The 14,279-nt window shown below is 33.7% G+C and overlaps 1 protein-coding gene across 1 annotated transcript in view; it reads left to right on the forward strand.

The window, feature by feature from the left end:
• The window catches only part of LOC140439915 (transketolase-like), a 71,583-nt gene that overhangs the window by 44,961 nt on the left and 12,343 nt on the right, over nucleotides 1–14,279 (forward strand). Inside the window, exons 4-5 of the mRNA XM_072530088.1 lie at nucleotides 3,603–3,938; nucleotides 5,156–5,453. Of these exons, the coding sequence (XP_072386189.1) occupies nucleotides 3,603–3,938; nucleotides 5,156–5,453 (634 nt within the window). The remainder of the gene's footprint in view (nucleotides 1–3,602; nucleotides 3,939–5,155; nucleotides 5,454–14,279) is intronic.

Genomic DNA, 14,279 nt, shown 5'->3' on the forward strand with positions numbered 1-14,279 from the left:
GCGGACAGAACAAAGATAGAAGCCATTGAAATGTTCTATTGGAAAAGAATGTTATGAATTCCGTGGACCGACCACAGGAGAAATAATTCAATTTTAAATGAGCTGAAGGTCAGCAAACGGCTCTCCAGCAAAGTCCATCTCCAACAATTAAAATACTTTGAACATGTTATGAGAACACACACAAAAAACATGGAAAAACTTATTATTCAAGGAAAGGTAGAAGGCCGAAGGTCACGAGGAAGATCCACAACAAGATGAATCGACCAAATTACAGGAATATAAGATGAGTTAATAGAAATGACCAGAGACGGAGATCTTTAGAGACGGACAATATCCGACATTATGATGACGACTACACTTCCTACGGGGGGTCAGGACTGAAGAGAGAGATACACATTCTAGGATTTATAGCTCTATAAAGTATTTTATGAGATGTTTAACTTTTTTATTTATTATAAAAGCAGTACCTATATGTGCCGCTATAGAAAATTATATGGTTTCGTTTTTCTATTGTACCAGTTCTGTGCATCTAATTTCTTGGAGAACTGTTACGTCTATTATATATTTATTTAACTTATTAAGCAGGTTTTGGAGAGCTCCTAATCTGTAGTAGTCTAGACGGGATCTGTTTTGGATTAGACATTTTCCATAGGAAGCTAGCTATTTTTTTACTGGAATCCCTTCAGGATGTGCCCAATATCGATAATCACGATATGCGCCAGTCGCAAACCCTGTGCTAAATTTTTTATTTAACAAAATCTGAAAACAATTGAAAATTTCTCATTTTTTTGCTCCTATTTTCGTTTATAATTCGGAAAATATTGATCCTAGAGAAAAAATTATAAGAAGTTAAAAGTTTCGTTATTCAATTTTACACAATATTTCGTTAGCGTAAAATTAAAAATTTAATGTTTATTGTTGAAAAAATAGCAATAATTGGAAAAAAAGTACAAAAAAATGAAGTTAATCCTTTAAATGTTTTCGACTTTCTAAACTTGACTTACAAGCTCCATATTCCGCCTAGAAAAACCTTTTAATATGTTTAAAACCTGTGCTAAATTTTGTTAAGATCGGTCAGATAGGTTTTGCATAATGATTTTGCAACCCAGCCTACTGGAAAAAAATCGCAAATTTTCAAATTTATAGTAGACCCTAAATAAGGCCCTCAGATAGTTGCAAAATTATTTACACATAAAGGAGGGCTCAAACTTTCAAACTCTTTTTGTACAATTCAAATCGGTTCACTAGGAGAGCCTAGAATTTTTTTTTAAATTTTAAACATTTTTTATATATATTAGGCTTATAAACAAATTGAATAACTTTACGAGCTTTAAACATATCAATTTCAAAATTTATACACTTAAAGAACATTAAAAGACGCTTCTTAAAAAAAAAAGATACATTCGGCTTACTGGTTGTCGAGATATTAAAGGTCAAAGTTGGCATACATTTGCTGTGTAACTATAAGTGATAGAGGGCTTGTTTTTAAACAAATACCCTCGTCTTGTCAAGTACGTTTATATGAAAAGGTTTACGTAATGCGCTTCACGGCAACATCCATAAAAAATACAAATAAAAAACCGTTTTCGCGTAAAATGTCGCTCGGAATGCATGAGAGGTGCTGGTGGGGGACATTTACTCGAAATGTGAATCAGCGAGTTCAAAATCATAGCGCGCGCTAAAAATTGCATTGTCTCGGCTTCTTGTTAACCAATTTTGCTTTTTTTTTAATTGATATGTTTAAAGCTTGTAAAGTTATTCAATTTGTTTATAAGCCTAAAGAATGTTTAAAACTTTTAAAAAATTTCTGTGCTCTCCTAGTGAACCGATTTGAATTTTACGAAAAACGGGTGAAAGTTTTAGCCCTCCTTTATATGTAAAAAAATTTGCAACTATCTGAGGGCCTTATTTAGGGCCTACTATAAATTTGAAAATTTGCGATTTTTTTACAGTAGGCTGGGTTGCAAAATCCCTATGCAAAACCTATCTGACCGATCTTAACAAAATTTAGCACACGTTTTAAACATATTAAAAGGTTTTTCTAGGCGGAATATGGAGCTTGTAAGTCAAGTTTAGAAAGTCGAAAACATTTAAAGGATTAACTTAATTTTTTTGTACTTTTTTTCCAATTATTGCTATTTTTTCAACAATAAACATTAAATTTTTAATTTCACGATAACGAAATATTGTGTAAAATTGAATAACGAAACTTTTAACTTCTTATAATTTTTTCTCTAGGATCAATATTTTCCGAATTTAAACGAAAATAGGAGCAAAAAATGAACAATTTTCAATTGTTTTCATATTTTGTTAAATAAAAAATTTAGCACAGAGTTTGCGACTGGCGCATATCGTGATTATCGATATTGGGCACATCCTGAAGGGATTCCAGCAAAAAAATAGCTTCCTATGGAAAATGTACATTATGGTCTGAATTTCTACAGATCCCGCCTAGTCTATAGAGAGAATGGACATTCCAGATCACAATCCCTAAATCATGTATCTTTTTCTCGCGTAGTCGTCCTTCTTTAAACAGGTTTAAACATTATTAACAAATATCTTTTTAAAAAGTGGAGTGTTGTTAGCCCTACGCCAACACCCAACTTGGAGGACCAGTGACTTTTTTGTTAGGGTTACCATTCCTTAATCGAGGGGCTCCAGTTATAGTGCTGGAGACTGACCTTTGTTTCTTTCCCTTTAGCATTGTCCAGAAAGTACCAGGAAGAGGTGAGAATTGGACTTGCTTGTAGAGCCCTCTGCATGACGGTTCATTGCACGTGCAGCGATCGGCGTTTCTCGGTGTTTTCGAATAATCAACTCTTCCGTCGGATGGATGATCACCGAGACCCATACTAATCATTTACCTCCCACTACATAGTAAATAATAATAGTCTCCCGTTTTATACCGCTGTCGCGGCTTTGGGATTATAGCAGGGTAGTCTGCTATATCTAGGGCCTACGGTATACAAGGAAGGTAACATGGCCAGTGCTACGCTTCAACCGTCTATTATTACCCCTGGTTTTACCCAAGGTACTCATTTTTATTCAGGCTGAGTCGACCTGGGGCCTATAGACATTTTTAAAATGTCTAGATGTTCTTGCCGGCGGTGGGATTCGAACCCCGGACCATCGGCTTGCGAGGCAAGCATCCTACCGCTTGCGCTACGCAGGCCCCTACATAGTAAATACCTTTAATAAATCAATTTTCTCTTTTCGGGTCATAGGTGAACCCAAATGCCATTTTTGCCTATTCGGTTGTTTAATTTTAGTTTAGTTTAGTTTTCAACTCAAGAAGTTTCATTAAAACTATTTAATAACAAAAATAAGAAAGATTGCCCAGGTATAAATAAAGGTTTTCACGGCAAAAGAAATTCGAGATAAACAAAGAAATTGATCTATGACCTGAATATAAACGAGAAAGAGCAACACCGTAAATGACATCTTTTTAATTTAAAGATGTAAATTGCTCTATGATTCTAGATCAAAACTAAGGAGAAATATATGAAAAATACTTTTTTCAAATTAAAATAGCTTATATTTAACCTTTTTTTGTTATATAATATTAGATAAACATCATAATTTTGAACTCCACTTATTTTTAGACACCCTACAACATGTTCATCTTGTGCGGAAATCCTGTCTGTTCTGTTCTTCAGAATAATGCGTTACAAAGCCTGTTCGCCTAGAGAACCTTGCAATGACCGGTTTGTTATGTCTAAAGGACACGCTGCCCCTGCTCTATACGCTGTTTGGGCAGAAATTGGACTTATACCAACAGAAGAGCTCCTGAATCTCAGAAAAATAGACAGTGATCTTGAAGGCCATCCAACGCCTCGTTTGAGTTTTATTGATGTAGGTACTGGGTCACTTGGACAAGGGCTGGCTGTAGCCAGCGGTATGGCGTATATTGGCAAATATATAGAAGAAGCTAGCTATAGGTGAGAATTAAATAATGAAATATATAGAGTTATATATGTATATAATTGGCTGGTATATAATTGGTTGTATTTGGATAAAAGTCTGCAATATTTTCTGTCTTTTCCTTGTTTTTGAGGTTATCCGACCATCTAAATTTATTACTAATTTTTATTTGTTATTTTATGGTTCTTAATAAATAATTATCTAGTTTTATTTGCGATTATTTTATATCACGATATGTTATGTCACCAAATACAAATTAAATTTTATTAAATCTTGAATATGTTGCATGTGTGAGTCCATTTTAAATAGGTAAAAGAAATAAGAATAAGACTTACTCACGATCAATTTATTCTATCACCAACGACCGGTTTCGCATACTATAATTTGCTATGCATCTTCAGGTCAACGGTAATGGTAAACTGAATGTTGAAAATATAATAACCCGTATTAGGGTTCTGTCTGGTACATATTATACAGTAATTATGCCAATATTATATGTGTGTGATTATTAAATATGACTTTAAAATTGATTAAATAAACAAAATAAAACTTAAGTGAAAAAACCATCTAGTAAAATTGAAATTAAATAAATAAATATCTAATAAATATTACTTACATGCTGATACAAGGATTATTATTTAATGTTGGAGAAAACATAGTTAAAAACTGTTATGGTAAACTAGTAACAGGTGATCATCAGTTTTACTGCAACTATTAATAGTTGGAGAAGGTTGTTCTGTTGGGTCATACTAGATGTTCTACTCATTTCAGTCTTTGGATAAAATTTGGATATTCACGGATACAATTTGGTAATATCATCAATGTATATTAACTAAGCCTAGACTTGCCTAAGCCATGGCCTTTAATGGGAGCCTTATTTCCACTGGGCATAGCTAGTACCACCAAGACTTATCCATTAAGCCTTCTCGTCCTTTCTCATCTAGACTTATGATCGATAAAGGCGGAATTAATTGCAATAATTACTATAATTCTATATATTTACTTATCACAGTTAATATAAAATAAATATATGTGTATCAGGATGCCATTCATCCAACATAGTTTGAAATTTTAGGTGTTTAAAATTATAAATTCTGAATATGGGTATTTAGTGTCACTAAATTTGAATTTAACAGCATGTATATACAGTCAATTATTTCGTTAAGAATTCATGTTGCTCAGTGTACTATACTATCAATGGCTGAAATACGATACCATACATAATTATTTTTAGAGTATACTGCCTTCTTGGAGATGGTGAATGTGCGGAAGGTTCCATTTGGGAATCGATTAATTTTGCAAGTTTCTACAAACTAGACAACTTATGCGCAATCATCGATGTTAATCGACTGGGACAAGCCGGACCAACGATGTTTGGTCATGATGTGGAAAAATACCAAAAGAGATTAGATGCTTTTGGTTTTCATACTATCGTTATCAATGGCCATGAAGTAGAGGAGTTAATAAGTGCATTTGAATCTGCTGACAAAATAAAGGATAAACCAACTGCCATCATAGCTAAAACAATAAAGGTAAACAGACTTATTGGTTTTATTTTTTACTGGTTTTATTCTTTAAGATTATTTTAATTTGCCTAAAGACGAAAAGGCAACAAACGGATAAGTGCTTTGTATTACTTTTTATCTCTTTCCTGTATCATGTTGAATTACTACAGAAAATTACGCAAAGGACATAAGATTCATATTTTAGACAAAGTTTACTTTAAAATATTCACTCATCTTAATATCTGATATAATGGCCATGATAGTAACAAACAAATCATGGATATTCAATAAATAAATAGACAGAGATTACAGGGCCTGTAGGGCTGTCCCCAACAATGAAAAACAGCAACTGTCTAAAATACACCCTAATAATATCTACAAGGTAGAGCTTTCACAAAAAATCTGCATTATTCTTTGAGACGAAGGCATTTTGTGAGAATGATAAAAATTATTTTACGTTTTCACATTCTAAAACATAGAGCACATACGGCGAATACTTTTAATAGTGGAATTGTCCAAAATTAAAGCACAATTTTAGCATAGAAGCTAAATGAATTCAAAACGGTTCTCAAAGTATTTTCTTGTTTCATGCCTAGTTAAATATCATGTTTATATCAGATTAAGTTACAATTTATTGTAAAAAAAATTATATTTCTAACTTCCACTCCGGAAATCGTTTTCAAAAAAGATTATTTTAAAAAATTCTGCGAAAATGTATAACCAACAAGTTGTTTGAGGATATGTTTTTCCAAATTAATGGTTGATTGACTTGGCCTCGATCTTGTAGGCAATACCATGCTTATGTTTAAAAAAAATGAGGGTGGTGCTTTTACTTGCTTTTATGTTTTCTTGTATTAAGTATATGTTTGTGTAATGTCTATTTCCGTAGAATACATGTTTGTGTATTGTATGTTGCATATGCATTGTATATAAATTGTAGATGACATGTCTTTAACTGTCTATTAATCCGCTATTGTTGGTATATTCTTGTTAGTGTTAGTCTCTTTTTTAATATTGGCAACCAAAACCTGCTACATTATGCTGATGGATTTGCTACAGATTTGATTCATTAAGTAGGAGGAGGGTTGTTTCTTTAACTTTTCTCTTTTCTCTGTTTCCTTCATGATTATTAATGCATCTTTCAATTGTACTTTATGCTGTTTGTCCCTCATAGAAATTGTTGCATTCACACAAATAGATAGATCTCAGTGTGTTGGTGGTTTGAATGTTGTGATGTACTTACTTATTTCTTATCCTTTTTAATTTTTCTGATAAACTCTTTAACATGGTATTGTTGCCACTTTTGAATCCCCTTCTTGTGAGTTTTTCTGGTTTTATGTTTTTTAACCATAAGCATGCTGTTGCCTACAAGATCAAGGTCGTCAACCTTAAAATTTTAAAATTTTTTATCCAATATCAACAACTTGTTTAAATAATGTTTTGTTTTTAATTGTTTTTTTTTAAATAATCTTTTCTTGAAAACGATTTCCGGAGTGGAAATGGAAACGTCAGACATAACCTAGTTAAAAGGTAATTTTCATTACAAACAATTGTGGCTTAATCCTATATAAATATAATATTTATTTAAATGAATTCATCATTATAATTCTAGCTTTACAACCCTATATGGGTTCTAGCCTGCTCAAGAATTTCTCTCCGGTCGTTCCTATCCATGGCCTGCCTCCGCCAAGCACGAATTCCCATATTTCTAATGTCTTCATCGATTATTCATCGTTATCAAGGAACCTTGTTCTGAGTCTTCCTCTTCTCTGATGGGTCTATCAAGGAGCGTTTTTCTAGCTAGGTCAGTTTGTATAAATGATATACTAAAAAAAAAACGGGATGTGGCATTCCATGAGTGACCGAGGAGGGGAAGCATGGTTTCTTATCGTTCTTATTCTGACCTAAAGAGCTGTATATATATATATATATATATATATATATATATATATATATATATATATATACTTTATTTTATTTTAATTTAATTTGGGACTACATTTACTACTCCACACAGCGTATAGTCGCGAGATCTGTCGTTACAGTCGTTTCATTTGATGGTTTCGGTCGTTTTAATTTTATCATATCTCTGCGCGATCCACTGCCCCGTCCGTAGCCCGCGATAAGAAAGCTATCCATCCAATAACTCCCAAATGTAAGTCAGGCTTATGTTTAATAGAATATTGTTACATGGTTATGGTTATGGTAGATCGGGGTAGGACCCATTTTTAAGCTCTTCAGATACTTAGACCTCCTATTACGGGTCCATTGTATCACCCCTTTCATACGAAATAGGCCCATAAGGACCTAGTCTTTACCTAGCTTTTCTGGGGCCCAGGCTGTTCCGGGCTCCCATATCTGCAGTAATCAGCAGGGACTCCAGTCTGAGTGCTTCCTGCCCTTCCGAACGTCTAATCCTTTAGTAACCTTGTGGCCTCGCAGAAAGCCACAAGTCTCTTTAATGATAACTCCCTCATTTGGCTCGGTTGCATAAAGATCGAACCCAAGGTCTGTCACCTCTGGTAGGCCAGTGCCGGGCACTTCCAGAAAATATGTGAGGATGTTTCTTCCTCCCCATTACAAAGACGACACCGTGGGCTATCCACCAATCCAAGTTGTTATTGACATACGGGCACGAATTTAAAAAAAATTGTGAAGTATACCTTAAACATATACACCAAAAGAGATGCGACAAATCTGGACCTATTGGTTGAGAATATCATGGTTCGCTATCAGTTTTTTTTGTAAAAAGGTGAAATATCACCAATTAATATTAATGTTTAAATAAAATTTCGTTGTTTTTTAACAAGTATGTTAATATTTTTCTCAATACCCATACTCACGACTTTTGGTATTTGAAAGCGCTTTCCTTCTACGCGGTTTGTTAGATATTGCCATACGTTCTGGGAACCCTCATAAATTTCAACGCTTTTCAGATTTGTTTTTGTTTACTACTAATAATACAAATAAAGGTAATTCATTGTATTATGTCTTGTATCTTTGTTCTTTGGGGTAGATGTATGTACTTCTTAGGCGATCTTAAAAATTCCAAGTCTTGTTCTCTTTATTTTTTTATGAGTGAGCTCTAATTTATGTATGGTGTTTTTTGTCAGTATAAACGTTTAGGTACCATAAGCTTCTTCTTCTTCTTGTAGCACTTTAAACCGGGGTGAATCTTGGCTAACTGCACAACTCGCCTTCATCTCGAACTATGATAGTTGGGTCAGTGGGTAGGCGCATTGTTCTTAAATCTGACCATATGTTATCTCTCTATCATATTCGTGGAAGTCCTAAGGGTCTTCTCCTTGTCGTGGCTTTCTCCCAGATTAACTTGGTAAGGTGGTTATTAGGAAGTCTGTGGACACGGCCAGCACATCTTAGACTCTTGGACTACACCGCTAGCCCTATATATCTGTTTGACCACGGCATTTGTTCTCATTCGGTATTGGTTAGTATTCGGCTCATGATAAGCTCTGGAATTTTTCACTTAAAATATATTTTCTTGAAAGAAATGGAAAGAGTTTTCTTTCCATTGTTTGTGACAGCGTCCACGTCTCGCACCCATATATGAGCACCGGTCTATTAGGCTCTTGGATTTAATAGTGTTGTGGAGGCTATACATACATCTGTTTGCTGTCTGAATTCTCTATTGTATCTCTTCCGTGATATCTTTATCTGCAGTGATTGTCGCTCCGAGATATTTAAAACTATCCACTCTTTCAAAGTTATATGGGTACCATAAGCGAATAGCGCTTGTTGGATAGTAAGCTTACAGGCTTATAATTTTCTTTTTTATGTATCAGGATCAGCAATAGGTTATTCCAGCTTTGTGGTAAGGAGGCATTATAAATATATATCATTATAAATTGAAAAACTTATTGAGTCTAATAAGACGCGACATCCAATTTGATCTTCGTCGTTGCAGAAGTGCTTTTCGATTGTTCATTAATTGTTAAGTATGTTGGCTTAACTTAGAGCACTTTTTGTGTTTATGGAAGAAATTATTAGTAGCCCAAGGAAGATTTAAGTTTAGAGTTATTGTCGATTCAACTGCCTATCAACCTTTTTTATGGCATCTGTTTAGCATATGCTTATTTTTTAACTTATTTTTTTGTTTCTAAGAATCTTGCCTGATTATAGCTTAAAATCTTTTATCACAGTAAACTTTATTGCAAAAACCTATTTCTGTCCAGCCTCAGAAACATATTATACCTAAACAAGTATAGATTTCACATTACCATCATCATAATTGTCTTGACAATCGTTTATGGATCTTGGCCTGCTCGTAGACAAGTCGCCGCTCCCGTCGATTTCTAGCAGCTTCCCTTCATCTTTTGATCCTTAGAATCTTAAGATCTTCTTCCTTATTATCAATCCATCTTCTACGCGATCATTCTCTACTTCTTCTGATCTCTGGTTTTGAGAATGTCAATCTCTTCGTGTACTCATTATCTGACATCCTCAATGTGTCCAGCCAATCTTAGTCTTTTTTCTTCTTAGGTGCCGTGTCCGTATTCAGACGTTGGCCATTATCATGCTTACAATTTCCTGAAACCGGTCTCTATGGGCTGCTGCGCGAAATAATTCTTCTACTGTGGTGCCACATCATTGTCTAATATTACGCAGTCATGAAAGTTTCTTTCGACCAATCCATCTCTTTCTCTCCACTTTTTCTTGTATTATAAGGAGTAGATGGTATTTGGGTCCTCTAATTATATGACCGAAGTATTATGTTTTTCTTCTCTTTATGATGTTTGTGAACAAACGTTCTGAATTCATCATTTTAAGAACGTCTTCATTGGAAGTGTGCAAAACCCATGATATTTTTGGGATCGGTGATAGCACCACAATTAGAATGCTTCTAATTTGTTAAGTATTGTGGTTTTAAAGTCCACGTCTCACAACTATATAATAGGATAAACTACACATAACATTTTAGGACCTTCTTGTGAATATGCATCGACAGGTTTCTGTTCCATAAAACTGGTTTCCAGGTCAAAAAAGCCTTACGTGCCTAGTGATATTTCGATCCTGGTTATTATCTCTTCATCGGAGTCACAATTTACATTTAACCAGCTGCCAAAGTATTTAAAATGGGTTACGCGTTCTATCTCCTCCCCATTAAGCGAAAGCAAACCTTTGTCTATATTAATCTTTTCAATTGCCATCCACTTTGTCTTTGAAATGTTAACCGAAGCCTTCCTAGAGATTTCTTCAGAGTATAGATTAAAAAATCGTTTGTCTGTAAAGTCGGTTTTACGGGCGAAAATTTTACGTGACAACGTCTTTTTCTCGGTAGAATATTTATTGATATGAATATTATTAAATTGCACAATAGGAACAAGGAATTGAATGAAAATAAGAATTGCACAAATTTTAACTATAGAAATATATTTTGTTTACTAAAACATTGTACATGTAAACTTAAGGGGGTATGTTCACGCCGCAGTTAAAATGAGTGGCATTCAAATAAACTAACGTTTAACAATTTTTTTAATAGATGGCAGCACGTGCATCATATTTTAATATTTTGATTTTCTCGAAATATAATTCTCTGAACAGCGACATTGTTGCCAACGAGGCCAAGTACTGGAACTTAAAATATAAAATACGATCGGTAGAATCGGTATAGTTCGCTCTCACTTCTTCACTCACCTTCTTCAATGTAAATTAAAATTAGCTATTATTTGAAGTTTCACAAATTCTAATTTTTGGATTGGATCATTCGATATAATTTTTTAATTTTTATATCTAGTTGTTGTTCATTTACGTTTGAAGTTAAATTGCTATTTTGATTTTGCTGTGTTGTTTTTTTTTTCAGTTTTATAAACATTTTAAATAGTGCATATTAGTCTTGTTTTCGAATTAAATTCAAAAATTAAATTTCAAGAATAAAAAATTACTTATAATAAAAATATACACCTGTAAACCTCATAATTTATTAACCGAGCAGCGGACGCTAAGGACTGATCAGTTCTTTGTAATTTTACATTTTTCTTGGCAACAAGGCTATTGAATTTATATTTATTTTCAGCCGGTAAACGAAAACCTTCCGTTGCTAAATAAATTTTTTGTTCATTTTGAACTTCACTCTGTAAAAAGCTCATTAGCCATTCAATCTTGTTTCTAAAGTTGTAAGTTCTGCAGTTTTTTCGATATTTTCCATGGACACGAAAACAAAAGATGCCACATATGCCATAGTCGAACCATATCATCTGGCAAATATGACTCAATAAGAGGATACAATATCGCCGCAAACTTGTCAGCAGTTTTGTCTAAGGTCTCAAGTGAACGAAGTTGCCTATCAATCATATCATAAAGTGCAGATATATTACAAGGACTACTAGAAACTCGACTTAAAATTAACTTTAAGACCTCTCTAATGTAAACTTCCAATCTGGAGATCCTCTCTGCCAAGTGCCAAACCTAGACTGCAATGTCTGAATGATTTTTGAACTCGGCGATAATTTTGAATTATGTACCTGCCCAAAAATATTTATTCCAAACTGGTAAGAAATTTGAAATTGTTTGAAAAACAGGTAAATAATGATCAAAAAAGGGATTATGGTAGGTAATTGAACTATTTATGTATAAAAACAGTGTTTATAAGAAATCTAAAATATGTTGGCAGTTGAAAAGGACTGTCACTACAATAACAATTTTTTTCATATCGAATATCAACAGGGGAAGTGTTTTCCTTAGAAAATTTCAGATTTTTATCTTATTTCTAATAATGACTCAAGTAAATATCAATAATCTTTTTCACATACTGAAATATTTTATCGACAAAATTTAATCGATCATTACATAATATTGTTTTGTCTATAAAAATAAAATTTGTTAAAAATTTAATAAAACTGGAATTGTTTTTATGTTTATGTATTATGTAAAAACAAGTATAATCCCGTAATAAACTTTACTGGCCATAGTTTGACTTTCAACCACGATTATATAACGTCAGGGTGCCAAGGAAAAAAATGCTATACTTGTATATTTAAGATATTGTGACGTTATACAATCATGATTGAACATTAAAAGTCGAACGAAACGAAGCCAAAATATTAACTGGGAGGGGCGCTTTGCTAAATAAAACCACGTGATTCGTATTACCATGGTTACTGCATGATCCATAGACAATAAAACTCATCACAAAACTAGTTTTCTATGTTTTGCAGATTTTTCTTAAATTCGGCAAACGCGCATCTGTCGCAATTTAATACACCACTGCTGCCTTCTACCAAATGACACGTGAACTTATTTTCTTATCTCTTAAGTGATAGCCGAACTAATTTCTCACTATCAAAATGCCAACTTATTACGGTAACATCAACAAAATCCCTAGTTTGCAGCTTTTAATTGTAATTTTATCTTTAGGTACAGTTAATTTAAAAATTACGGCAGTATGGATAACGAAAAATTTGCTTAAAATAGAGGTTTTTGGATAGTTAATCATTTAACGTAGTTATTTTGTACCTAAGTTCAAAAATTATTTCACAATACCAATTTTTAGGACGTTACCACGTAAGTTATGACATTGATTCATTTAAGTAGAGTTATGAAAAAACTACTGCTTTCTTGGGACATTTTAACTAGATATCATTAAAATAGAAAGTTTACAGTTTACGTACATAATCATAAGTTGAAGGTTTGTTTTGAAATAGTGACGATAACTGTACCTAAAAAGTATATAAATTTTAACATTTTGATATACCACTTAACTAATTTCTATTTGAGTGATTTTGTTGAGGATGGGACGATGATAGGAGAAATAGCATCGCACCAGCGGACCGATCATGTTTGAGTGGGAGAGAGACGCAAGGCATTCGCCGGTCCGGCGGGCCTCTCTCTCGTTCGGTGACTCATCGTAACAGACGTGAGCGGGCGTTACACTTTTTCATGAGTGACTCCGAGCCACAACCTAATTTAAGACGTTGTCACGTCAAAAGACTCGGTGACAAAACGCAACCCTGTGGTACTCCACGTTTGATGGGTAGTTTTTCAATATGGCTATCTCCAATTTGGATAGAGGCTACTTGATTGTAATATAAATATTTTAGCAGTCTTATATCGTAGTGGTCAAGTCCTACTGCCCGCAGGTAATCGAAAAGTGTATCGTGTTGGCTCGGTCGAATGCCTTCTCGAAGTCTATGAAACAAATATAAACATTCTTTTGGAACTCACAGCTTTTTTGTATGAGAACGTGCATACAAAATAGTGCTCGTCTAGTTCTTAGACCATTTCTAAATCCCAACTGCTTATTACCCATTCTACTTTCGGACAAAAGGAATACTCGGTTTTGTATAATTTGTAAAAGTATCTTAAGTGTGTGGCTCATCAAACTGATTAGTCAGTTTGATGTAATCAAAATTGCTAAATTTGGTGAGCTTACTTTCTTTTGGTGATGTTATAAACAGTGACTCCAACCAATCATCTGGTATTATTCCTTCATTTTGTTAAAGAAAGTGGTTAAGTAGGTAACGATTTCCTCGTCCAAAAGTTTAAGTAGTTCAGCAGGGATTTGATCTGGTCCAGGTGCTTTATTTATTTTGGCTTGCTGTATTGCTTACTATACAGTTTTCATACCTTAATAAATTTCACAATATCTGGATCTATGTAGGTATAGCTGGTATAATTCACCTTCGATGTCAGAGACTATTTCATTTTACGCCCTCAAATAGATTTCACTTTTGCAGTTTGTTGTATATTTGTTTTTTCAGACATTACTTCTCAGGTATCATTAGGATATTACCATTATCTACTCATCCTTTACCATCTTTTACTGATTGTGGCGCTCGACATGTTTATTTCCAGGTTATTAAACGGTGATAAATTTGTTAACAATTTCGACTGTAG

Source organism: Diabrotica undecimpunctata, chromosome 4, assembly GCF_040954645.1.
Source record: "Diabrotica undecimpunctata isolate CICGRU chromosome 4, icDiaUnde3, whole genome shotgun sequence".
Classification (NCBI taxonomy): domain Eukaryota; kingdom Metazoa; phylum Arthropoda; class Insecta; order Coleoptera; family Chrysomelidae; genus Diabrotica; species Diabrotica undecimpunctata.